At 42.0% G+C, this 27348-nt stretch overlaps 1 protein-coding gene and 1 long non-coding RNA gene across 5 annotated transcripts in view; one reads left to right on the top strand and one right to left on the bottom strand.

Moving 5' to 3' along the window:
• Window positions 1–27348, top strand: part of rps6ka1 (ribosomal protein S6 kinase a, polypeptide 1) — an 88701-nt gene that overhangs the window by 31652 nt on the left and 29701 nt on the right. For 2 of the 4 annotated variants that reach the window (XM_015349092.2, XM_015349091.2), the window contains exon 3: window positions 26882–26935. The exons of 1 other annotated variant lie outside the window; for it this stretch is intronic. In XM_015349092.2, coding sequence (XP_015204578.1) covers window positions 26882–26935 — 54 coding nt within the window. Of the gene's footprint in view, window positions 1–22165; window positions 22386–26881; window positions 26936–27348 lie in introns of those variants that run through there. One more of the 4 variants, XM_006631455.3, reaches the window with a different exon arrangement.
• Window positions 14301–27134, bottom strand: LOC138241801 (uncharacterized). Its single transcript, XR_011191069.1, has 2 exons — window positions 26759–27134; window positions 14301–16210 (listed from the first exon to the last, which is right to left on the bottom strand). It is a non-coding gene; the product is annotated as an uncharacterized lncRNA (long non-coding RNA).

Here is a 27348-nt window from a genome sequence, read left to right as displayed (position 1 = left end):
CGCCTGGGGAAGAGGGAGGCATGCAGACGCACTCCCCGCCTGCAGAGTCAATTTGTCACCACACACCTTGTGAGCTCCCAGCCTCTTACAGGAGAGTTAGTGCCAAGTGAGGAGGTGCTGCATGGCCATTGTCCCACACATCTCAAGATTGCTATGCTGCAGGATCCCTGACTAGCTAACTACAACCCTGGCTGCTCTTGGTCCATTGTGTACTGATTGCTGCTCAGGACGTCCTGGTTACAGAGTATGCGAGTGACATCTGGGTCATAGGACTCAACCTGTGTGGTGGGACTGTGGCTAAGGATCTGCGCCTGTGGCTGGAAGGTTGCCGGTTCAAATCCTGCGGCCCCTGAGCAAGGCCCTTAACCCCAGCTGTTCCAGGGGTGCTGTACAATGGCTGACCCTGCGCTCTGACCCCCAGCTTCTCTCCCTGTCTGTGTGTCTGTGTCTCATGGAGAGCAACCTGGGGTATGTGAAAAAGACTAATTCCTAATGGAAGAAATTGTATATGGCTAATAAAGTGATCTTATCTAATCTTCTGATCTTATTCTTGTTTCCTATAGACCTAATAATAACTGCTGATTGGTCCAGACACTTTATGTAAATATATTTGCATCGACACATCTGCCCCTTTAAGCAATATTAAACGCACTGCTTTTCATCAGTACAGTTTGTGCAACAGTAAATCTGAGTGGGAATCTTATCTGCTGTACAAGTCACCAAGTGGTTTTGCCATAGAGCCTCTCTGGGGTCCTGTTTTTTTTTTTTTAAAAGACTCTGATTTTCATGATTAAAAGTAATGACACATTTTGTAGCTGCTGTCTGTGGAAAAGACCGATTTCTGTAGACACTTGATCAATGGAATGGCCTCTGATGTCCCTCGTAACTATTTTTCAAAGTGGAGCTTTCTTTGGCTGCTCATTGGTATTTGTTGTTGTTTCTGAGGAAACGGAAACCTCTAACACGTGTGCTTAAAGTAAATATTTTCTTCTGGATGTGCATTAGCTGGACTTAAGGAAGGCTGTCTCCACTGGGCTCTGGGGAGACCCAGCTTTGCTGTCAGTGGATAAACCCCGGCATGCCTCTTTGCAGAGTGTCTTGTGCACGTGGGGAGAGTTCTGTGGCGAGTGTGAATTCTGCTGAGACCTGGGAAGGTATTTTTTTTTATTTTTAGCTGTGCCAACACTTAATGTGAACCGTGATTGGGTGTCATCATGGCGGAGACTGTGCCTTCTAAGGCCTGCTACTTTGGTCAGGGAACTGTGATCAAAATTCGTTACAGTGAAGACTCTTCGAAGCCTTCCCTTCCCCACAGAAACCCACCCGCCTGTACACATTCCACAGAGAGAAGCAGTGGAGAATTCCCTGGTGTCATGTATTCCTTGTTCATGAGTCTTGGAACAAGGAATTCTACGGCAGCTTTGTTATGCTCTGTGTACACTGAGCTAAGCTCTCAAGGATAAAGTCACATCCCAGTATACATTACGTTACCCATTAGAAATACCAAACAAATCCACAATTTTACAACAACAATTTAGAAGAAAAAGGCCAGTGCCAGACCTCCAACAGTTTGTTAAATTTTTTTAGGGGTTAACATGCAAGTTACCTGTGGATCACGGGGCAAGAGTTTTGTGTTTTTTTTCTGTGAAAGTTCTGTCTTTTTCTCAGGCCTGTGTTTGCAAACTTTTTTCTTTTGCTGAGCAATGTGTCTTGACACAGGTGAGGCTCTGGTGTTCTCCAGTTTTTTTAATGTGTCAGGCTTTAGTTTCCTTTCCTGTTACCTCTGCCAGCCATGTTCCCAAAAACTGAAGTAGCAGTCTTCATTGCTGTTCTTGCTGAAGAACTGCTGAGTGATGTGTTTTCATTTCACAAATGAGTTGTGTTCTCGAGCATGCAGAGCAGAGGCTGAGACTTGTGTGAGCACAGCTGGGCTGTGTACAGACACACTTGTGTTTAGAAATACAGTCTGATGCGTCCACAGTGGAAAAGAAATTTAACGATTGGAGCTGCTCTGTTTTGTGGCCAAACAGTCAGCCATGTGCTTTATGCACATCTTTGTGAATGTTTTGTAGAGCAAAGAGGGTTATCAAAGTACCTTACAGTAAAGTACTTCAAGACCCTAAATGTCCCATAGAGTCAGACCTGATCCCATTTCTGGAGTGTTATATGACCTGACAGCATAAAACTTCCTCTGGACAGAATACAGTCTCTGGCATGATGACACTCAATCACGGTTCACATTAAATGTTGGCACAGCTAAAAATTAAAAAAATACCGTGCCAGATCTCGGCAGAATTCACACTCAGTGCAGAACTCTCCCCGTGTGCACAAGACACTCTGCAGAGAGGTATGTTTATCCACTGAAAACAAAGCCATTCACCACAGGTAAATTACTGTAAATCATTGACACCCATTTTGATAGCTGGGCTGGACTATTCAGTCTGAAGTATACCACGTTTCTAAGTGTTTCAGGTCAGCCTGAATTCACAGGCCTCTGGTCATGGGTCTGCAGCTTAACCACTGCCCACGCAACCCCTGTATAACAGTCTAAAGGGTACAGTTTTGTTTTCTGTGCTTAGAAGCTAGTAATTACATTCATGCTCCCTACACCAGACAGGGTTACACCAGACAGTCGTGGTTAGGGCTCCAGCCTCCTAACTGGAGGGTTGTAGGTTCAGGTCCCCACTGCTCACACCAAGAATGGATACAGGGATTATCCAGGGTAACTCTGTGATGAACCCACTTCCTATTTAGGGGGTGTCATAGTCCACTTCATGCTACAGAAAGAGGGATAAACTATGGACCGATGAGATGGTAGACTTTAGTATAGACTTACTGTATGTATTGTATTGTATTGTATTTATTGTTAATATTATTTGACACCATTGGTTACAGATCCCCATTTCTGACTTGCTGCAAGTTCAGACCATCATGAAGCCTCCGTTACCATTTTCTTTTACTAATCTGGGCATTTTTAAGATTTCTTTCAAAATGTTTTACAGTAATTTTACATTTGCCGAATTGAAAAGTGCTTGGTTTGTGGCTTAGCTCCTTTGGAGGCCCGAGGAGGTGTTCAGTTAGTCCTGCTGAATAATTAGAATAATTCTAAAATCGATTGTGCCTGTAATAAAGAGAAGAATGTCTTCAAGGCTTCCCAATCCGTGCTGAGGATTTGAAATGTCAGTAAAAATATCAATTTTGTCTTTCTAAAAGACTTGGATATGCAATCTAAAACAGCAGTCCATCTTTCTCAGGGAACATTGAATAGCACCACGGCATTGATCAAGTTTGCTATACAGGGTGTGGTGGATGCAGGCTCCAAGATCAGAGTTTGAAGGTTGTCTGCTGCATTCCTTCAGCTCTGGGAGAAGAGAAGTTAGTGCAGATTGGGCAGTTGGCCAGGCCGATAAGGGAGAGAGAGACTATAAGAGAGAGGTTGTAATTGTGTGCTTTTATGCCTATATTACAGTACCAATACCCTTTCTGCAAACAGTTAGAGCACTATATCAACACAACTTGCTGTTTCAAGTTTCATTAATCATGTGAGCAAGGTGGAATTCCACCTTTGAGTGCACTGTGGGGTGTGTAGGGTGTGGTCATTAAAAACTGGCGAGTGGCTCCTCTGAAGTAAGATTTGCTAGAGCTCGTGGGAGTGAAGGATGGGGCTTTGTTGGTTAAAAACTGTCAGATTTCTCCCTGACCGTGGGCTGTTTGTAACCAGGTTACCCAATGGAGCCCAGTGGTGTTCTGGCCTACTTATTTTTTTTTTCACACTTACATTGTGGTCAGGTGACTTTCCGACGGCGCCAGACGTTAACGTCAGAAAGTGTTTGATGTCCCCGCTTCATATCTGCAGGCTGATGTGAACAACCAGGGTAGAAATTGTTGGTGCCCTGAGGGGATGACCTTTGATCTGCAGTGACTGCAGCCCCATGTTTCTGTCACTTCCAGTTAATTATCTTCATAAGGTTTGAGATGCCCATCTCCTGTTGTGAAACAGTCAGATCTGTGCATGTATTTGTGTATTAAAAACAGACCCTCTAACACACTCAGTTGCAGATCAACTTAGTTCTTGATATTTCCAGTAATCTGGTTTTACCGTTTTGTGTTGTATGAGTGTTTTTTATTTCACCCAAAAATGTAAAGCATGAATTTTTATTCCTGTTCTCTCTCAGCTCAAATACACCATTATTCTAATATGAATTGTGTAGTTCACCCTTCCTTATTATGAAAGCCCACATTTGGTTAAGAACAAAAAGAGATCATGGTGGGATGTTTCTGCATTTTGATCATTTAATAAAGGGGCATGTGGGCAGACATACTGTAGAAGTGAAGGCAACATTATTTTTGCTGCATACAAAATGCAGCCGCTGAAGATCAGCTTTTTGCTGTTCCTTTCTGTGAATTTGTTCAGAATATTTCATGCAATTAAATGTTTGCAAAAAGCAGATTTTGTTCCTTTTTCCCTCTGTGTCAACAAGAAATTAACTTCTGCTTGCTTCCTGAACCTGAAACACTACACTGAGTATGTGTGGGCGGTCCGTTCCTTTCTCTGTACATTTGTTGGCATTATGTTTGTATTGTATTATTATTTACACCAGTTGAAAATGACTTTGGTGCAATGTTCTCTCTGTTTACTCAGAGAAAGTTCAAACAATCTGAGAACTACAGTGGGCTTGCTGATTTTATCAAAGTTTGAAAGCAAGCATTTTTATCAAGAATAGTATAATATCTTCTGTCTCCTAAATAGACTTTGGACTGTTTAGTCAAAGGAAGGTCTTTGAAATATCTTTATTTTAAGAGATATTCAAAATTAATTCAAAGACCACCACACTTCCGTACTTCCACTGTTTCTGTCCATGACATGTAAACTGACACCATTGGCTAGAAGAATCCCAGTCAAACTGGGGTGATCTGATAATGCCGTCTTGGTGAAATTATATATCCTCTCTGTAGGATAAAACCTTCACTCTCAGCTAAATACTAGGTCCTGTGTTTCTGTCTCAGGCCGTTCATTTTGGGCAGCATTCTGCGTTTTTATCTCAACCCTAATTAATTAAGGGGATTGACTCTGTTTTGGGGGCTAAACTACATTATTCTGAGTTTGTTGTTTCTGGCTGATGGGATGGAGAGGTCAAACAAGCCCGTAGATTCGGAAGAGGGCTGGTTGCCTCAGGAACTGATCGATTGACACGCTGGCTGGGCAGCTGCTGCCTTCGTCTCCCAACGCTGCATGAGGCTACTGTGACCTTGACAAGTCATAGGAAAAAATGTCTATCAAAAGAATCAAATCCAGATTCATTTCAGCAGCGCTGGACCTGTGTTGTCACTGCTGTCGAGGCTCCGTTTGGTTTACAACGGGGAAAAAAATGTAGTGCTTGGTAACTATTCACCGGGAAGGAAACAGACGTGTATGTTTTCATTACACTTTTTTAAAAATTAGTCTCTTGGCCACCAAGGCCAAACTGCAATCTCTTTTTTATGAATGTCTCTTTTATTCTCCAGTGGAATAGAATCCTGTTAATAAACCCCAGTCTTGCTGTAATCTTTATTATTTTTTAAGAAGCTAATTAAAAGCACCCTGGAGTTTTCCAATAAGTCGCTATTAAGTATAGATAACCTAATGAAGCTATTGATGCTTTGTCCTGCAACCCACCTTGCCTGTTAAAGCTGTTTGAACTTTGGCCTCTTTGTGTGAAGCCTGTCTACTGCAGGCAACTGTACTGAGTAACTGGTAATGCCTTTTTAATAAGATCATCTATTCGCAGTGATGGGGACACATCCTGATTACTGAGCAGCAATAGCCATTACCTGCTTTGTTATGTGTTTGATTTTGTCACCTCTAAGTCCATTACTGAACCGGTGGGGCCATAACCTTTGTAATCAATCTCGGGGCTCATTGGCTGCTTTTTTCCCCAGTCTGCTTTTACTGTTTGTCTAACCTGGCTCTCATTTCACTCTCTGCTCTCAACTAATTTTGAGGAGGGAGCTGCGGACCTGTTATGTAATGTGCAGTTCCTGCCCAACAACAACGTGTCACTTGTTCATTCAATCCCACCATTACTTTCTGCACTGGTGCTTTACTTTGAGTATAGAAGGTGTAGCACTACAGTAGTTCTAAACAAAATACACACAGACTCTTTACTGCTTACAGGCAGGATCACTGTGCTTGTCTTAGGAAGGATATTTTAAGGAAAAAATGACTGTGAATAAAAAGCAAACAAGTTTTCCGGGTCTGTGGAATGCTCCCAATTTCAGGCTGCTGTACAGTGAACTGTAGCAGACCTCTTGCACTTCCTTCAAACAATATAATTTAGGACCAAGGAACAGGTATGTAGGTTCCTGAAATACTCAAAGAAAAGGAGGTCAGAGGAAGGCAGAGAGGGTCAATTTAAAGATACTATTAAAATTAAATTTAAAATAAACTTTATCCAAAAGTGGTTTTTAAGGTCATGGTAGTTTTCCTTTTCCCATAATACTGTATGTAGAGAGACAGCATGAGAAAGAAGATTATATTTTTTGTGAAAATCCTAAAGGTATTTTAGGAAAGTAAAGGTATATTGAGGTTATCCATCAAAACTTTAGGCATAGACTTATCTGCTCTTATATGAGGTACACCCATTGTTACAAATTTGTTTATTGTTTGATGTAATTCAGGAATTTTTGGAAAGTCAAATCAATACTGTGGTCGGAAATAACTAGCAAAATTCATTCTTCATCCTCAGATCCACACAGATCATTATTATTTACAGTAGGTGATTGCTTAATGTTTACTGTATCGCATTCGACTTGGGTTTCCTGTTCCTGCTTTTGTCCTCAGAGCTCTGAGATTGGAATGGAATATTTTTCATTGTTGGCTTGCTTGTCTCAATCCTCAATACATCTCTGAACAAAATGACAGTGAATCAGATTGGGAAAAGTGAATTGATTCATTTGATTCACCAAAATCATTCATTCAAAAAAGGATGCATTGTTTGTGAACTGTACAGCTCAGGTCCCTGTCTCACTGTTAGATTCAGAGTTTGTTCTTTTATGGATTTTAAGTACTTGTATCCAAGTGCAACCTCATTCTTATCATTGTTTGTATTTACAGTAGATTGCACTCTTCCTTCTGAAGACTCCTAAAGCCCTTTAGATATAGTAGGTAACCCTCTTTACTCATCACTGAAGTACAACGCCCATGTCCCTTCTGTTTTCAATACTGAACACATTCAGTTCCTTCTAACTGTCTTTATATTTGAATTTGTCACTTGTTATTACTGGTAGGGCAAACACGTGGCTTGTATTTCCGGGCACGCTTTGAGAAAGAACAAAGTTTTAAAGCTGCCTGTTGTTATATCTCTGTTAAAATTTAATGTTGTTCCTTCATCACTGAGGTTAGGAAACAAGAAACACTCGATCGGATGTTCCCTCTTCCACTAGCTGATCAGACCAAGAGATCTGCTTAGCTTGACTGATTTTATCAAGAGAACATACAGTACACAAGTTAGAATGATTATTAAGTAACAGATCTTAAAATTAAATTTCAACTAGTGAATGATTGAGAAAAATGTGCACTAAAAAGCATTTTGTGTGAGGGAGACGTTCTTGAGGGGATTTTAACTCTTGGAGAAAGAGCAGCGAGGATGTATGGAATTGTATGGAACTACCAGTAGCAGATGTGGCCTGTACCTTTAGGAGGTGAACAAGACATCAGTGTTAGATGGTGCAGTGTTGCATAATTTTCAGTGGTTTCACTAGTGGGGCCCACCCTATCTTCTTCTGGGTGCTCTGGGCACATTGAAGCAGCTATGAGTCACAGTCATTCAAGCTGCTGTTGAGGCATGCCTGGGATTAACTTCGAGCATGTGCTGAATGAGAAAAAAACTGAAACCTTTATCCTGCAGTGGTGTTTAAAGTCTGTCTGAGTTAACCCCTCGCATTTCCTGTGTTCTCTAATGCAACGTGCACTAAATAATTAATGCTGCACTGTCTCTTGCAAAGGCTCTTCTCCTTTCCTTTGGAGCACGACTCCATTGTGCTCCCCGTGTTAGTGGGTGGCCTACTTTTCTGCACGGTTATGACATCGCATGCTCTTTGACCTGATTTTTTCTGGAAGAATGGCAATTTCGACTTTTACCTCCGTTAACCCCTTTGCCTCTTCGTCACTCGTGTTTCAACCCCTCGGGACAGTACATTGCAAGTAATTCTGGGCACCACGTATGATGCAGTAAGCACCTTCATTGCCCCCGCTCATTTCTGTGATAATATTCGTCAGCAGAAATGACTTGCGGTCCCTGGTGGGGAAGCTTTAATGAAATTCCTGTTCCATTAGCTGTTGGAACTGCTGACATTTCAGAGAAAGTGACCTCTTCCTTGAAGCTCCAATGCAAGAAAATAAGATTCCTATTTCACAGTGATTTGATCCCGGCATTGTGAGCTGTTAACCAGCACCTGGCTTTTGGGCCTTTAAGTCCATTTGCACAACCAGAGGTATGAAACATTCAGATTGCCTTTCTGGTATCATTAGTAATTATCACAAAATGCAGCAAGTACAATCATAAGTACTGTAGATTAAACAATTATGTAACTGGAACCCTGCAGATTACTCTGCATTGTTCTCACTGCTTTGAACAGTATGTATATTATATAACTATGTATATTGATTCTTGTTGGGACTAAATGTACAAGTGCCTTTCTGATTAATATTAGCAATGTTAATTCAAGATGTAAACTCAATAGATGGGTTAACAGTCTGAATTGTCTATTTTTTTATACAAGTTGCTTCCAACAGTAGAAGAGAGATTGCATTGATTGATTCTTTTCCATATAGTAGGTTACAAATCCTTTGAGATAGTGCCTGAACGCACTAATTAGTTCAGTTTCTTTGCTTCTAATTACTGTTTTTTATTACGATTTGTGTTTAAAACAACACTAAAACGTGAACGAAGCAAAATTATTTGCATAGCTGGTAAACAAAATGAAAATGTTCTTTTGCCAAGTATGTAAGGCTGAAATTTCTTTGATGTATTATCTTTTCTTTCTGTTCATATGTTTTCAATGCCCAGTTTACATCAGTACCCCCTTATGGTTCTGAAACCTTTGATTCTGTAAATACATATACATAAGATCCTAACGAGATGAGTCCACTTCACTGCAACAGCTTGCAGGAAACAGATCTCTGAGACTGTGCTGATGGTTTCTTTAAAGAGCTACTCTGAGGAGCACACATTCATCATTTACGCAGTCACTGACATCAGATTCGATATCTTCTTTAAAATATGAGCTTGATCTTTTTATACGCTGTGGACTCGTGCTGGAGAATAACTGTTAGGGTTACCGCAGTGCGCTCTGCTTGATGTGTGTTAAGGAGCTGCAGAGCGCAGAAAAGTGAACCTTGACTTGTTGGGTTTTATGTCAGTTTTTTAATCACTTGCTGTGAAGGAATTTCTGATAACTATCATGCGTTCTGAAAGCTATGAAAGCCACATCCTGGTTTACTTTCTTAGTAACAACTATTTTAAGTTGCTGGTTTGCGATTTACCAGATTAGTTTAAATAACTGTCCTATGAAACTGTAACTGTTGGCTAATTTCTGTGTTGGCTGAAGAGCTGACTTGTGGAAGGAATTGTGCTGTACAACGGTTGTAGTGTCAGAAGTGCACTGGGAAGATCCTTGGCGAAGAAAGATAACTCTGAATTTTCTCTTACAGGTAAAGGCAAAAAGAACTGAATGTGTCCCCTGGCTGCTATATTTGACCCCATCTTTTCTAAACTGTCACTTAAAGAGTAATGCTCCAACACCACTGTCTGAAAAAAGCCCATAATCCACAGATCAGCAGTTGTACAGGCCAGCTTGATTTACTTGTATTACTAAAGGGCATTTTCTGCCACTTTGGAGACATAATTCAGTTTCGCAATGGCTGCTGTTAACACAAGATTCCTGAACTTGTGTCAGTAGATGCGCTGATAGGGGATTTGTTCATAAAACGATTTTCAGTTTTATTCCGCACTTATTATCAGAGAGCTCCATTGAGTCTTCTGTTCACTTATCTGATGAAGGCTCTTCCGTGCGGAGGAAGAGAAAGATTGAGGCAGGGACAATGTCCTTTGTGTCTGTGAGAGAGTGCATCGGTCCCATACAGTACCTTGTGCGCTAAGACGCAACATTAATGCTTTCCCATTGAACACGTTTCCACTCTGATCCTCAAAGACCACAGTCAACAAGATTTTCTTTAGCTTTTGAGGCAAAAATTTAAAACAATAGTGGGTTATTAAGCAATTGGTTTTGTCCAGAGTGACTTACAGCATCTGTGGTTGCTGCCTCTGTGGTCTTCCCCAACTTGGGGCTGCAATTTGAAACCTCATCTGAAGGACAGAGCCTAGCGATGTTTTTTCACATTTACTTAGAATGGCAGAACCAGGAGCCTTAGCTGCCAATAATGAGGTATATCAGACATCAGATGGTCCTGAAAGAAGAAGAATTTCCCCCTGCGTGTATATGTGATTCTGCATTGTGTCGGCCAGACTGGAGCCGCTGACATTGTACCACAGTTGGAGGGCACAGCTGTGAGGCTGCTGCCCACAAATCACACAGGCCTGGGCTGCAGCTTCCACTGAGCCAGGTTACAAGGACACGTACCGGAATCAGCTGGGCTCAGGGGCTGCTGCAGGTGCCCGCGCTGTCCTCTGGAGGCCTGCCCATCGTGCGCTGTTTTACAGGCTGGCTGGCTGCTGTCCGCAGTCTGTTAAACAGCGCGTTAATCTGGGTGTTTGAAAGCCATCCCTCGCCATTAGATGGATCGTTTGTTCTTGCGGAAACTGCGCCGGAGCTCGGGAAAGCGTTTTCTGGTGGGGAGAGTGCCAGTTCTCTTTAAACGAATAAATGAGAGTCGTTAATCTTTCTCGCGCTGCCGTGTCCTCGCCGGGTCTCTCTCTATTTCGCTGATGGAAATGCTGGCAGAACGACCGCGGCTCAGAAATACCCTCGTGAAACTTTTTGTGTGGCATTTTCACTGTTGTGGTTGCCCGTAGTGGGTGATTCACTGTATCTCTATGCTTTATCCTGCTGTTCATTAACATTACAACTGTACACATTTATCCTGAACCTAAAGCTCTTCCTGAACAGTCTTGAAACTACACATAGGCTATTAGGAATATACAATTATTTGTTGAAGTCTAAGGGGAAAAAAAAAGTTTTAGGACTGTATTCGGAGCATGGCCGAAGTTAATAAATCTCTCTTTGTACTTTTACTGGTTTATGATGTAGTAGTCATATGCCAATGTTTTCTAAGAAGCCTGTCTTCAAACAGGTTAGAAGGAGTCAAGAAGTAAAGTACTCAGTGTGTTCCACTGAGGGATTGTAGTAGAGCTGTTAAATGTCTGATGGATTGTTCACTGGAGTTATTAATAACCAGATGCTTATTCCAGACACTTGGCTAATGCATAATATGCAGTACAGTGGAGCATGGGATCCTTGCAGCCAAACTCACAGTCTCTTAATTGAACTAATCAGTTGTTTAACTGGAATCTTTTCAGTTGAAATTTTACAAGTGCTTCATTCTTGACCTATGTGACTAAATTCTCTGACTAGGGTGCAGCAAATTAAGGTTTTTAAGGGTACAGAGAAAAATGGAAGAATTCACCAGCTCTGAAACCAGGAACCAGGCATGAGTGTACTATTGGACAACCTCAGTGGGTAAATTAGTATTCTGCCAGAATGCAAGTAGTACACTGGTAAGCAGTCCGGGGATATGTGGAAAAAATATGTATTCCTGAACATGTGTTTCTCCGTGTGTGCTCGAGACCGTTGTACGGTGACACCCGTATTGTATTAAATTTGACTTGCACGTAGTTGAGACCATGAGGTAGTGGTCAGTGAGTGTGCTGCTTGAACCATGTACATCAGGCAAGCTGTTGTGAAGGAAGAGTGGTCACACAGAGGGTAGTTTCATCCACCCTGCTGACCTCGCATTGCCAGTTGTATCTTCATGAAAGATTTTGAATATTTCAATTCAGCACCATATATATATATCAGTTCAGACATTCATCCTTCCATCCATCTCAGTCCATTTTCTAGCCACTTCATCCAATACAGAGAGCCAGGGCCTATCCCAATTAGCAATAGGTACGCACACAGGCACCCAAACACTCACTCCCAGGCCAGTTTTCCCAATTAACCAGTACAGTATGTCTTTGGGCTGTGGGAAGAAATCCACACGAACATGAGGAAAGCATGCAGACTCCACAAAGAGGGCCCCCGAGGTCTAGATTTCAATCCAGGGCCCCTGTACTGAGAGACAGCATTACTACCCACTCTGCCATTGTGCTGTTCCATATACACCTGTGTGTATGTTCTGATTTATTTTTCCTTAAAAAGTTATCTGTATAATTCTGCATATAATGACATGAAACATGTTACTGTATATCTACAGTTTTAACAAATTTGGACCATCTAAAACATGTTCAAAGGGGGAGTATTTGGGAAGTCCCCCTGAAAACTGCCCCGTGCTGTATCTTACTGGCTTCCAGTGATGTTCCACAGCTGTGTCGAAGGTAATAACTAAGGGTGGAGGGCTGATGCTGGTGTTTCCATGGCGATCTTTGACATTTGGACTTAGGAGTTGTAGCTGAACAGTGGTGGGTTAATACATCTTCCCCCCCCCTCGAATTCCTCATTCCTTTCAGCCCTTTTCAGTTGTCTGGCTGTTCCGGAGCCCAGACGGCTGTGCGCCGGGTTCTGGCACAGGATACATGTTGTGTCCCAGGAATGAAGATGTAGTTTTTGGCAAATGATCTGAGGGTTTTTTTTAAATGTACTGAAGACACAACACAGATTCACCATTTTATCCATGTGTGATGTGAGTATACAGTAGGTTTACATGGGATACATTCTATTAATGGAATTGCATAATATTAGGACTGCGTCTCCACAGTTGGACTTTTTATGTGCATGGCTAAATGAGCCACTCATTTGCCATACTTTTCCTGGAACTGAGGGGTTTTGTGCTAATGGAAGCACCATTATCATTGTAACACCCTGCTGTGTTTTAAAAATTGTTCTTCCATGTCGGCATCCCTAACTACGGCAATTTTTTAATGCACACTTTGTGCGAAACAGAGCAATTTATTCACAGCTAATGTCTTTTTTTTTTTTCCCTGAGAGTTGGCTGTCATCCTAATAAGCCTTCAGTGATGAGTCTAACAATATGGCTTTAGCTTGTCTTCCTTTTTATTTGTAACAATGTTTTTACGGATCTGGTTTAAGAACATGGCAGAGCCCAGGGAGCCTGCGCGAGCCCGGAGAGCAGTTGGGAGAGAGGCAGGAAGGAGCCGAAGAGTTAAAGGACTGATCCAGGGTCGTCTCCTGTCTTGTGGGGTCGGCTGAGGGTGTTTTAATTGCAGCTGTGTGCTGGCAGCGGAGGGGGGGCGGGGGCCTGTGGGAGGCTCTGAAGCCTGAGCCCTGTGATTCTGCCCAAGGGCGAGTGGGCAGTGGCTGTCCAGCAGTGTTGAAAGGGGAGCCATTTTACACAAACAGCTTGAGGCTGTCGGCAGCCCAGCCCCCACACATCAGCGCCCTACAGCCCACCAGAAACGGCCTTTAACTTTTTAACTCCACGCACACTCCATCCATACACACACCGCAGAGCTGTTACCAGGCGAGAGGTACTGTAATCTTGTCGAAAGGTCCAGCTGTCCGTGGACAAATATGTGTCAGACACTAGAGGAACAGAGATTCCGGAAATGATTTTGGTTGTCCTTTTAAAAAAGGACCCTTTCCTGTTTCTAAGACACTTAGTTTAAGTTGTGTAAGGCTATTTTCCAAGTGCTGTATTGAAAAATTGGGTGTTCAAGTGCTGTAAGAAATGAAATTTTGACTAATGTGGGGTTTATTTGCTTCTTAAACTAGGTTTCAGAAGTGTTGAAAGTAAGATTGTAATAGCAAAAGGTGCAATACCAATGAAACCATAAATTGGAATTTGAATGTATTTTCATTCTAGAGCTTGAACTTCAGATTTCTTGAGAATGCTTGTGGTCTCGTGCGGCTACAGTGCAGAGCCGCATTGCCTTGTATAACCCCAGTCGTACTGTACCCCCTCACTCCTCCCGACTGTGGGGTTGTGATGTTACAAGGACTAGTGGTCCTGCCTGGTGCTTAGTTACCTTGGTTGCCATGACAACCCGAGGATGGGGGAGGTCTGTGAGAGAGCTCTTTTTCAATGGAGTCATGTTTCAATGGGCTCCATTCATTTATCACTTCATTCAGACATGCCTCGGCCAGAAGAGCTTTTCTCTTTTTTAAAAAAAGGTAAAATAATGCAATTTAGTCATCTGAAGATTTAATGCAGTTCATGTCTAGAGACAATCCCTTTCAGTCCCTTGCAATTAAGGTTTTGGTTTCGTGAATACAGTCCTATCTTCCTACACTTGTTTCCCTTTCATTGTATTCTGACAAAAAAAAACTCAATCAGTCCCCTGTGGATTCATAAAAGAAGATGGAGGGATGCGTTCAATCTTTTTCTCTGCTGCATTTGTGACTCTGTTTCTTTCTTTTTTCCATTTATCTCCCATTATTTGAAAGCACTTTTCTATCAAAGCTTGTTCTGAAGCCACCCTGGTTTCTGCCAGGGGGATGATTAGACGAAAGTGTGTACAGTGCTGAAGGAACTACAAAGAGACTTAATGGAAGCTGTGTGTTTTTTTTTACCTGTATTTCTTTCTAACCTTAAAGAGGTTACTGCGCAGTATGTGATAAAACATTACATATTGACACGTTCATTCCTTTTCCTCATTAGCATTAATATTAGGATTGCTTTGTCGTGTTTCAAAGCTCTGTTTGTAATGACTTTGAAATGGCCAGAAGTCAGGTGTTGCATTCTCCTTTCTCAGTGCAATGTCTGTGGTATCTTTTGAGATGTCACTCTCCCAGTATTCTGCACAACATATTAGTCTCTTTTTTCACCCTGCAACCTCTTTCTCTTTGTGGCCTGTGTTAAGAAAGGGTGTGCCAGTTTTCCACTGGTCTGGAGACTCTTATGGAGAGAGCGATAGCCGTATTAATGGGATTTATTCAATCAGGAGAGAGGCATGTACATTTTCAAGGAAATTGTATTCTACTTTCTATATTCCTTCTGCTGTGACATGCAGCATCATACTGCAGTAAATGAAATGCACTAGGCAAGCACTATTACTGCTCCCTATGACCTCATTCCCTATTGCTATCTGCAGAATGCCACATGCTTTCTCTGGAAAGAAACTGCATTTTTCACTCTGGTGGTATTTTTTGATACACTAAATCCATTACCCTAATTATGGGCGCCAGCCTCTTTGTTCTGATTGATCTGAAAAGAAGAAAGAATATTGGACTTCCTGGTTATTGTGTCATCCACAGAGATTCACAAAGATTTGAGGTGGTTTTCCAATAAAATGATCAGGACAATATCTGCAGATACGCCTGTAATGTAACTGCCCTGTTCTGAGTTGTGCTCAGTTTGACTTTCCTGTCTCGCTGCAGCCCTGCTTCAGTGTGATCGGTGACTGTGAATTGAATCAGGGAGCAGAGGCTGTACAAGGTGGGAGTTTGTTATGCTGGCTGCTCTTCTGTGACTGATAAGAGGGCCTTGTGTAATTGTACATCCAGAGGTGTTAAGAGGTCTCTGTAACCAAACTGATCAAATACAGTGTTTGAAGTGGCTGGAAATTTCCCTTGAAAAAATTATAAAAAATCATTTTTCCTCAGCATCCGAGAAGATGCACCCTGAAGCATTGCATATTCATTCTGTAGGGAACCATGGTGTCGCAGTGTCTTTGCAGCACCTGGGGTTCTGGGTTCAATTCCTTTGGTGCTGTCTGCTTGGAGTTGGTATGTTCTGCCCATGTTTCCGTAGGTTTCCTCTGGGTGCTCGGTTTTCCTCCCACAGTTCAAAGACTTAGTAGTAGGTTAACTGACTTCTGTCAAACTGGCATTGGTGTGAGTATTTGCTTGTCTATATTTGTCTGTGTGATGGCCTGGTGTCCCATCCAGGTTGAACCCTGCCTTTCCGGGACGGGCACTGGGCCTCTCTGACCCTGAATTGGATAAGCGGTTATTGATGGTGATGGTTATTAATAAATCATACAAGGTGCAGCATCAGGCTTCTGCCTCTGTGTTTGCCCTGCAGTGGACTGGTGTCCCATCCAGGGTGTATCCTGTCTTGCTCCCATTGCTTGCTGGCTCCGTCTCCCCTGCGACCCTGTATTGGATAAAGTGGTTAAAAAATGTATGAATGGATGGATATTTATTTAATGGTGATTTTTTTCTCTCTATTAATCCCGTTGGTTTCGGTCTTTATATTTAAGAAGAGGGCTTTTTATTACAAGGGAATATCCCTCAAAGTAAGTAAAATGCCTAGGGGACAGAGAAATGCATCCCATCTCGATCATGCTACAGTTGTTGGTAATAATGAGAGCTTGTAATTCCACAAAGTCCTTGTGTCTGGCGTTAACACAAAACAAGGTGTCCTGTTTCAGTTCTTGCTCTTGTTGTAATACAAGAAACTGTTTGAAAGGAGCTCAGGAGGCAGGCCCTTGTTACCTCTTTTTGGCCTATTTTACTCCAAGCACACAGCATTTGGAACTTGACTGTACTTGCTAGAGCTGAATCAGGTGGAGGATGGGCCTGTAGCTCCACTTAGTGGCCAACACTAGACATTACACAGCTTTCAAACACAGCTGGGACCCTTCTTTTACACAGTCAGATTTCTGTAAGAAGGAGTAAACGCTTATTGAAATCTCCTGTTTGGCTGGCAAAAGACTTTGGGTAGGCTGAACTGGGGAAACCATGAGCACTGACAGTATTCTGGATTCTGATCTTATACTGTAGGTCATTTATTATGTTACTCAGTGGTTATTTGATATTTTGAATAAATAAAATACTCATCCAAGTTCTTGGGTTGGAAATAACACGTTTCACTTAGTAAAACTTTGTTTTACTTTTTTATCAGTGCAACATTAAATTGAACATTGTTATACAGGTTTCATAGCAGAACTTGTAGGGAAAACATACAGTATATCGTGTGTGAGTTAACATACTGTATAAGCGGGCTGACTTGTGTACTTTGTACTTAGAGAGTACTGACGTAAAACACAGGTGCTTTGCTAGGCTAGCCTTTACTGTTTAATATTTACAGACAGGTGATCAAGGGAAATAAGTACCTGGTTAATCTGTATCTGTCTGCTCCACTAGGCTCTTGAGACATGTTCACCATAGGGTGTCATTATCTTTTGTGGGCCAATGTGCAATTATGATTTTCACAACATGGACTCAATCATGTGTCATCCGTAGGAGTCTACAGTTATTATTTCCATGTAGATTCCATTTCAGTGAGTGACAACTAAAGGAATAAAATAATTTTGGTTTTGGATGTACTGTATATTGGTTGATGCCAGCTGTTCCTTACAGAATTTATATCATGGGCAGCATGTGCAAAAAGCCAAAAATGAAGGGCATGTAATGAAACTCCATATTCTCAAGCCATGAAAACTCTGCATCTGACAGCCTTAGATATGCATGCGCATACATGCAAATACAAATGTGTAAGTTTACACATGCTGAACACTGAAATGCATGTTAATGTACACATATGATGTGGAAAGATTCAAAAGAAATGGGGATAACACCATTCGCTTTGTATTGCCAAAGTATTTCTAATTACCAGTAGCTGGGACCTAGAGCACTGGTTTTTATCTCATCACAGAGGTCCGGAAACCATCAGAGCAAAGAGGAAGAAGACACTGAAGGACTGAAAGACCTTGTTTTTTCCATTTTAAAAACTTAATGGGTTTTACATTTTTTTTGTATTGACAATTCTATTCACAATATCCCTTAAAAAAACAATTACTTCTGTTTGCACTGTCATATCCATTCCAAGTGCCTGCCCTGTCCTTCATGGTCAACGATGCCTGTGTGCAATGTGCTAAAACTTGAACACTCCTTGTTTTCAGGTGCATCATCCGATATGGAACAGTTTCTCATGTGACCTGTGCTTAAGTTGCATCTGGACGTGTGTTAGGTTCATGTTGCATTGTTGAAGATATCCTGGTAATTTCCATGGCATGTCTCTAACTAAAGGGCCCTCACCTCGGTGAATACAGACAATTACAGCTCATACTGCTAATGGGTGAATTTGGATACAGTTTCCATGCATCTTTTGTAGACATTTACTAAATTTTTTGTGAATGATTATGGAGCAGACCTGTGGTAATGTAGTCGTTGTAGTCATGACTGTCATGACAAGGGCGACGGTGATGATTATGATGCAGGGCTCTGTGTGCTATGACTCTGTGCAATGCAGTTTTTATTGTTGTATTGTTAAATGCAAGTGTGAAGCAGCTGAAAGTGATACCACTGCTGGCTCCAATGCTTAGAAACCACAGGGGTCAGTGTTACATGGCAAACTAGCGAGAGTTCTGTTCAACTTGAACCCAGCCTACCCATCTGGGGCTGAAGCATGTGTGTAACACCTCCTGGCAAAATGACACTTGCTGGGCAGTGTCTGCTCACAATATACACACACATTCGAGGAATACAGCGCTGAAACCACTGCCTCACAAAACGTGACAGCTTGGCTTGTAGGTTATGAAATGAAGAGACAATTTTACACAATTCAGAGGATTTACTTTAGTTCATCCATCTGAGAAATTCGAACACACTGCCTTATTCCCGGCGGACGGACGTGAATTCTGTGTGGGAGGAATTTATCTAAAACTATGTAAATTTACACATAAAATACTAAACAGCATGATATTAAACAGGACCTCTTGCTGTGTTACAAACAGAAAATATTTTTTGGTAGAATTATTTGAATGCCTTTTAATGGTAAGTAGAGGGAGGGGAAGTCTTTAGGATACATCTGGCGAGAGAACTGAGGCTCAGATTAACAAGTTGGATCTGACCTGACCTTACTGGTTAGCCGATACAGTTTTTTGATGCGTAAGATAAGAGCTGCATAAATCAGCTTTTTTTCTTCCTCTCCTTTTCCTCCGATCAACATTATTACTGCATTCCAAAGTCAGGTAGGACTTGGCGCACTCTGCTGTATGGAAACTTAGAGTCTGCATGTTAAGCTTGGTGCACTGCAGTTCGCTTTATGTGAACGTCTGTGTTTGCTTCCAAAAGGAATTACCTGAATAAATCCTAATAATAAATTACTAATCAAAACTAATAAATCCTGGAAAGTTTCGCCCTCACCATACATATTAAGTCCCTGACGGTCTGCAAAGTTCCTTATATTCCTTATTTTTCAGTTGTTGTGTTCTTAATATCTGTTTGAAAATGTAATATTTTAGTATCAGATGTCCCGCCAGAGCCATCCTGAAGAGGTTCTGAAGCTTTAAAGCTGTTGTGTTTCTCAGACAGTGCTGCCCATCTGCTCCTCTCAAAGCTTTTTGTCCTGTCTGGCTCACTGTACAGATGCCTCACTTTTTTCAAATAAGTGTCAAATCTAACAACAGGCTGGGCTGACTCATTCATCTCTCTTTTCAATCAGTGAGAATAAATTTGCTACAGTTTTTTATAATTGGTTAAGAGATTGGCAGGCCAGTTGTGTAATTTCAAGGGGAGCTGCAACGCTATTTTTATATTTTGGGGATAGAAAGAATCGGCTTTGAGGACTGCATTTCAAACCACAATAAAATGAAATATACACAGGAACATGTAAAATCTCCAATTTACATCCCAATAAAGACGAAATTTCCAGGTACGCACAATGCCATATTCTGCAATTCAGAACAACGCAACAAAACTTCTGGTGAGGTGAAGAGGCCTTATTACTTTGCAACCAAAGCCAGCTTGCGGATCCATCGGTTTTAATCCAATTTAAATCTTGCTCTTGACTTTGAGACAGTTTTGCCGACAAATCCAGCTTACTTGTTAACTCTGCACGCAGATCACGTTGGTACATTTCTGTGGTGAAATGTGTCCTGCACAACCTGTACTTATTCACTAGTACATCACATTAGTCATTGCAGGGACTAGTGAGCAGGAAGGGCTGCATCATGTCACAATTCCCGTGAATTCTCGCTCTAGTCGGTGGCGGGACCGGGGATTTGCGAGAAGAATTCCAACCTCAGAGCTCCTTGTCAAAAGTTCGCAATTTTTTGCTTAATTCAAAATTTGTCAAATTTTTCTGTACAACCAATGAATCTATTTTGTTACCGAGATTGAATGACTGGTCTGAGACACTGGGACTGCAGTTCCCCTTAACTTCTCACTTTCAGTTCAGACCTTGGTGAAGTTTTCAGAATCCTGCTGCTATTTCAACAAACGCTCCCTGTAGCTCTGAGTTAACCAGCTGCAGGCCCTTCTCAGAAGCTCACCGCTGAAGTGTATTTTAAGTTTTATTGTGGTTTAACCCTAGACTGTGGAGGTCAGATTGCTATGCAACGTTTAAGTTGGCGGGGAGGGGGAGTAAAAATTGTTTTTTTGGAATACATTTATGGTCAAACAGTTGTGCAGCTCAATTTAGTAAGATATTTGTAAATCAGGGGTGGCCCAGGGATGCAGTGGTGAACATGTCTTCCTCGCTGCGCTGGGGCCCTGGGTGCAATTTGCTGGGTTTCTATCTGCATGGCATTTTTGTACGATCTCCCTGTGTTCGCGTGGGTTTCCTCCGGCTGCCCTGGTATCCTCCAACAGTCCAAAGACGTACTCTTAGGTTAATTGGCTTCTGTAAAACTGGCCCTGCTGTGAGTGTGTGCAAGTCTGTTTGTCTGTGTGTACGCTGTGATGGCCTGATGTCCTGTCCAGGGGGTACCCTGCCTTGTGCCCAGTGCTTTACAGGACAGGACTCTGTGATTTTGAATTGGATACGTGGTTATTGATGATGATGGCTATTTATAAATCATACAAGGTACAGCACCAGGCTTGAAGATGCTTGGAGTGAACGCAAGGACCGATGTGTTATAAAGGAGGAGTGTACTGTGGATATACACACTGAAGGCCAGCTGATGATCAGTGGAGATAAGAACTTGAGACAGAATAACATGGAAATGAAGGGAGCAGTAGGTAAGGATCTTAAATCAGTGCATTTTTTTGTCCCACATGAGATTTATTCTTGGGGGGGGGGGCGGCGCGGCACTTGAACAGTCTACTTAAGAGAAGTTTTTTTTATAAAAAAGGGAACTCCCTCCTATTCACACTCCACTCAATCGCCCTTCGTTCAAACGGTGATTACAATTCTGCTACAATCTTAAACTGCATCCAGACCGCTAAGAGATCTGTGATGATCAAACGGTCCATACAACATGTGTGAATCATCCTTACCCTCCTTTCTGGCAAAGACATTTGCATCTTTGGCTGTTCTATATGTCCTCGCAAATCTCCTGGTTAAGTAAAATGTTTGAATCTGTAATGTTTGATTATGAAGCCAAGCAATTTTAATGAATGGCTCGTCCAGGAAATATTGTGCAAGCGGTATTGTTCCGTGTGGAGTGTAGGCTTTTTGAAAGTCTTCTGGTTTTGAAGTGAGTCTCTGTCGCTATATTACAAGACATTCAGTTGAGAAATGAAATTCTGTCAGTAGAAATTTCCTCTTCTGCTTTTTTAAACCTGGTTAGCCTCTTCTGTATCTTTCCATGCAACCCTGCACCATTTAGTTTTAAATAGAAAAAATAGAAAAAAACAAAATTGAATAGCTTGCTCATATTTTACATTCTTGAAATAATAACTGTTGCGATTAGCAGATAGATTTAAATATATAAAGATAAAAGAATTGCGCAAAGGGATTCTTTAAAAAAACGTTTTGTGGAATTTAATAATTACTGTTCTGCAAAAGACTTTCTATGATGATATTTAACAATCAGTACACATTATACAGATATGCTTCAAGAAACATCTTGAATTTTGCATTGATTTTGAAAAAAGTCATTGTTCAATGTACCATTCCTTTTTGCAGTTCAGTAGAATCAATGAAGAACTAAATATTGGGTTTGAACAGTTAATGATGCTGCCATAATAATGTCGTCCAGCTGAGTAACATACTTAAGACAAATTCTGTTTTGTGACAGTGAATTCACCACCCTGCCTTGGGTTGGTCAGATTGGTAAGTTTTTTTTGTGAGTAAGCAGTGACTAAAATGTGGTTTCCTTAGGAAGTTACACTGTTTCCTCCAGTTTCTCAACAGCACCCCCCAAACAGAGAAGGGCTAGCTGTTTGTGAGAAATCTATTTGCATACATTTGTTTATCTCTCCATTTTTGTGCATATGTACTGGTGTGTGTTTTTGCAAGAGTGCTGGTGCCGGCTAGTGACCGTCATTCCCTGACAATGATAAAGGGCAGTTAGGCAGGCTGAAGATGACATGGAAGTGCCCAGCCAGTTGTGTCTGAAATGTGGAGGCTATTATTCCGTACCAAACACCGCGATCACCAGGCAAGTGTCTCTCTTTGTGGGGTTTCTCATAGCTTCGTTCAAGTGTAGGAGCTGCAGTGAGGTTTCGTGAGAACGCAAGGTGCAGAGGAGAGAGGTTTTGTGGTTAACCTGTGAAGTATCTCCGTAAAAGCTGAGCAGCACGTGTACCTGAATCCAAGATGACATGGAAAATTACATAGTTTGACTTATGTTTCAACATTCCTCTGTGCTTGGATGCATCCATCATTTTTGTTTGTTTTGCACACTGTTTAATTATCGAATAATTAAATGCTTAATGTCAAATTAGCTGTTTTTTCTTAAACCCTACAATATAAAATGAAGAGTGCATGAACTTTCATTTTAAATTACAATATTATGTAGGAAACCTCATCTTGGTTTCCTCAAGCATGTTCTGTGCGTTCGGTCATTAGTCATATTTTGGATCTGTGCAAGTTTTCAAATCTTTCTCCCAAAAGCACTACAGTATCTGCTCTATACGAATAACAGAGTGGAACAGGAAAAGTAAAAAAGATACAAGTTAAATTTGAATAAAAGAGTAATATTTAAAAAGGTCAAAAACAGAGCAACAGAAGGGTTAAAAGTGTGAATAAGCCAGTTCCCAAGATTAAGCATGTAAAATTGGAATATCACTATATATTAATGTATACATTAATGTAAGCCTGGTAGAGTCTATGCTTCAGTTTTAGCATACAAAAAATGAACTTGCTGGAAGGCCAATTAAAATGTGCTCCCTTATTTTCCGACCACAAAGGTTAGGCAGACAAATTTGTTTTCCAACTATTTGCCCATAAAACCTAAGAGTTTGAATGAGCATCATAAGAAAAGTATGCCTTATGGATCAAGTACAAGAACTTAATTTCATTCCTTCTCAAACCGTATGAAGAGACAATTTCTGTAGCGAAGTAGCGAAATCGGATGAAATGCAATTTTGTTGAATCGTATCCTTAAACAATGCTTAAGTGCTTGTCTAAGAGCGAGTATACTATACATTTTTCACAAACTGCTGAAAATAAGTCAGGAATGCAGCAAAAGGAGTTTAACAGAAACAGCTCTGTGTTTTATTAATTTACTCCAATCTGTTACTTACAGTAAATGTATATAATTTATGCATTCTTTATAAACTGTCCAGAGCTTACAGAGTAACCCAAATAATGCCACTGAATCATACAAAAGGTGTTTCCACACGCATGAGGCATTTATTTGTTTCTGTGAAGTGAAATTTGATAAACGCTTTTTTCTTTCAAGCACCTATGTACTGTACCTTCTAAAAGACCTCTAATTTGTCATTAAAACACTATCCTTTATATTACACATACCACAGAATCTTTATATACTGTACTAAGAGGCATTAGAAATGCACTGAAACATGTCATTTTAATGCCTCTCGGTAGATGTTTTCAGTTTTTGGTTTATTTGGTTTTCCTTTTTGATTGCTTCTGTTAAATGGTAACCCTCCCTCTTGTGCTGCTGTGAGGTCAGAGACTCTATAGAGTTACAATGAGAATAAGGTACATACAGTAATTATCATCTTTTAAAAGATCAGTTTCACAGCTGCTTTGTTTTACATTTTGCGTGAAAGATTAACAGTTGCAGTACTGTCTGCTTTATATTGACACTGAAATGTTGTTCCATTTATAAATAAAGTAATGGAGTCTACCAGTCAGTGTGAAGCCCCAGTATTGGCTGCTGTTAGTTTCATCCAAGGAAATGTCTTTTTTCTCTTACCTTGCACTTCTTTTTTTTAATTATTCAAAAAGTACGAAAAGGCAGTAGAATCAGAATCAGCACTTTCTGGCAAAAAGACTTGTCTTGTGCTTTGTATAGGACATGACACCAATGACCTTAGGCTGTTGGTTGTGGCACAGAGGACAGACATGGTTCAGGGAAAAGTGGACACTTCATTTGTGATCCCACCACAACACAGAGGTCCAGCACTTATCCTAACTGACAGTTTACCTGCCTTAACCAGACAATAATACTGAATATTTCAGGCCTTTTAACATAGGGGCTTTTTTCATTGCTCAGCTGGGTAAGGATCTTACGGAGAACAATCTGAGCAATACACTTCTAAACAAATGAAACAAAACATTTATTTGTGTAAACTTGAAAAGAACAAATCTAGAGAACCCCAGTTCTCCTCCCAGTCAACTCTTTGGGACATGAATACGGTCAGCTAGCGTATGTTTCAGACCAAACAACCCCACTGTGAGTACACCCTTAAATGCACAGAGCTAACATATTTGGTTGCCATAGCAGCTAAACAAAGCAAACCATTATACAAACACAATGAAGGTTTTTTTTTCCACTCAGGTAGATTAATGAAGGCGCTGTGCATTTGATATCAGCAGTGCAGTGGCTTTCACTTCCTACTTTCAGTTTTAGTGCTTTGTGTTTGCTTTGAGTACCTTGAATGTAGCAGTGGTCGAGCAGCGGTACACTGTAGTAAAATTACTCTTCATTGCCGGCTGCTTAGGCAGACCTCCTTCAAAGAGCATGTTAGGAAAGTTCTGTTAAATGCTGGTTGAGCATTGTGCTGCTATTTAAATACTGTGCACGACACCAGCCGATCTATCATAGGAGTCACCCATCAGCCTGTTGGCACCTTGGTTCACACCCTTGTCTCACTGGACTTGGTTAAGTGACAGATGGACTTCCCACGGCAAAGGAATTTGGAAAATGTAAATTGAGGGCCAAATCACCTGAAATGATTGAATATTTTCTCTTGTTTGATGGCTTGACGTTTTTTAATTTTGATTAAAGTATGTGCTCTGGCAAGCAGGACACTGATGTGAGTCTTCTTGTGTGTGGAGCCCCCCCACTGTACAGTGAGAGAGTCCTCCAGTGTGTGGAGCCCCCCACTGTACTGTGAGAGAGTCCTCCAGTGTGTGGAGCCCCCCGCTGTACAGTGAGAGAGTCCTCCAGTGTGTGGAGCCCCCTGCTGTACAGTGAGAGAGTCCTCCAGTGTGTGGAGCCCCCCGCTGTACAGTGAGAGAGTCCTCCAGTGTGTGGAGCCCCCCGCTGTACAGTGAGAGAGTCCTCCAGTGTGTGGAGCCCCCCGCTGTACAGTGAGAGAGTCCTCCAGTGTGTGGAGCCCCCCGCTGTACAGTGAGAGAGTCCTCCAGTGTGTGGAGCCCCCTGCTGTACAGTGAGAGAGTCCTCCAGTGTGTGGACCCCCCCCGCTGTACAGTGAGAGAGTCCTCCAGTGTGTGGACCCCCCCCGCTGTACAGTGAGAGAGTCCCACAGTGTGTGGACCCCCCCGCTGTACAGTGAGAGAGTCCTCCAGTGTGTGGAGCCCCCCGCTGTACAGTGAGAGAGTCCTCCAGTGTGTGGAGCCCCCCGCTGTACAGTGAGAGAGTCCTCCAGTGTGTGGACCCCCCCGCTGTACAGTGGGAGAGTCCTCCAGTGTGTGGACCCCCCCCGCTGTACAGTGAGAGAGTCCCACAGTGTGTGGAGCCCCCCGCTGTACAGTGAGAGAGTCCTCCAGTGTGTGGAGCCCCCCGCTGTACAGTGAGAGAGTCCTCCAGTGTGTGGACCCCCCCGCTGTACAGTGGGAGAGTCCTCCAGTGTGTGGAGCCCCCCGCTGTACAGTGAGAGAGTCCTCCAGTGTGTGGACCCCCCCCGCTGTACAGTGAGAGAGTCCCACAGTGTGTGGAGCCCCCCGCTGTACAGTGAGAGAGTCCTCCAGTGTGTGGAGCCCCCTGCTGTACAGTGAGAGAGTCCTCCAGTGTGTGGACCCCCCCGCTGTACAGTGGGAGAGTCCTCCAGTGTGTGGAGCCCCCCGCTGTACAGTGAGAGAGTCCTCCAGTGTGTGGACCCCCCCGCTGTACAGTGAGAGAGTCCTCCAGTGTGTGGAGCCCCCCGCTGTACAGTGGGAGAGTCCTCCAGTGTGTGGAGCCCCCTGCTGTACAGTGAGTGCTCTCCTGTGTAGGACGCTGTGCAGGGGTTGTTGGGAGTAACTGTAAAAAGTCTTTGAAACAGCAGATGGCTCTGTGGCTTTCTCACTTCCTACTTATAAGATACATGATTCATTGCTTGGGGAAGGGTGCTTGCTAAAACCTTCAAAAGATCTCAAGTTTTCAGATTGAAAATTTTGCAATTTGGTTCCAGTCTTCAATCCCCCATCAATATTTTTTTTTCTTGAATTTATTGTAAAAAGCAACCTCCTGCATTTCCAAAGACAGTCTCCCACTTTTATTCTCACACTACCCTTCTTAAATCTCGCCACTAGATTTCCATCAAATCTAAGTTAGAAGAGCTTACCTTAAAAAATTCAGCTTTGACCATATTAAAATTGTTGGTAAGGCCTACTAGCATAAGTTACATAGAACTAACATAAAATAAAAAAAAAACCTATTACATAGTTTTTACATACCTTTGCAGTTAAGTTCTGGTAGAATTAGTCATGGGTGTCTTCAAAGTGGTTGACACTATTGACCTGATCACTAATAATGGAGTCTGATGTATTGACACATGTCTTCTCCCAACCTTACCACAGGATAAATCAGAAATAACCTGGGTAGAGAAGGATTTTGCCAATTTAGCAGTCAAGGTAAGATCTTTATGACTAAAACTGATTGCATTTTGCTTGTTTGTGTTGCTGCTTTCTTCTAATTTCTGTCACGCTGACTTGCAGATTAGATTGCAGCTTTTGTGGTAATTTTGCAGTAGTGAGCAGGGGACCAAGTAGCACAGTGTTGCAACTCTTATCTCCTAACTGCCATGTCACTAACCCAGCCAGTCCTCTGTAATCTTTGCTGCTGCTTTTTTTTGTTTGTTTTTCAACCAGGTCTCCAAACGTTTAGGATGACTGTTGCAAATTCCCATGACTCATCTTAGAGGTAGCTTTATGCTCCCAGAGTGTCTGAAGTTTCAATCACTGTCCTTTAGCGAGAGGAAAACAGGAGGTTATTTAGACCCTGGGCCTTGGTACTGTCTGCACTGTGCTCATCCAAGTCCTCAGAT

This window comes from Lepisosteus oculatus, chromosome 11 (genome assembly GCF_040954835.1).
Source record: "Lepisosteus oculatus isolate fLepOcu1 chromosome 11, fLepOcu1.hap2, whole genome shotgun sequence".
NCBI lineage: Eukaryota > Metazoa > Chordata > Actinopteri > Semionotiformes > Lepisosteidae > Lepisosteus > Lepisosteus oculatus.
Note: the sequence above shows the minus strand (reverse complement) of the source record. Positions and strands in the feature narration are given on the sequence as shown.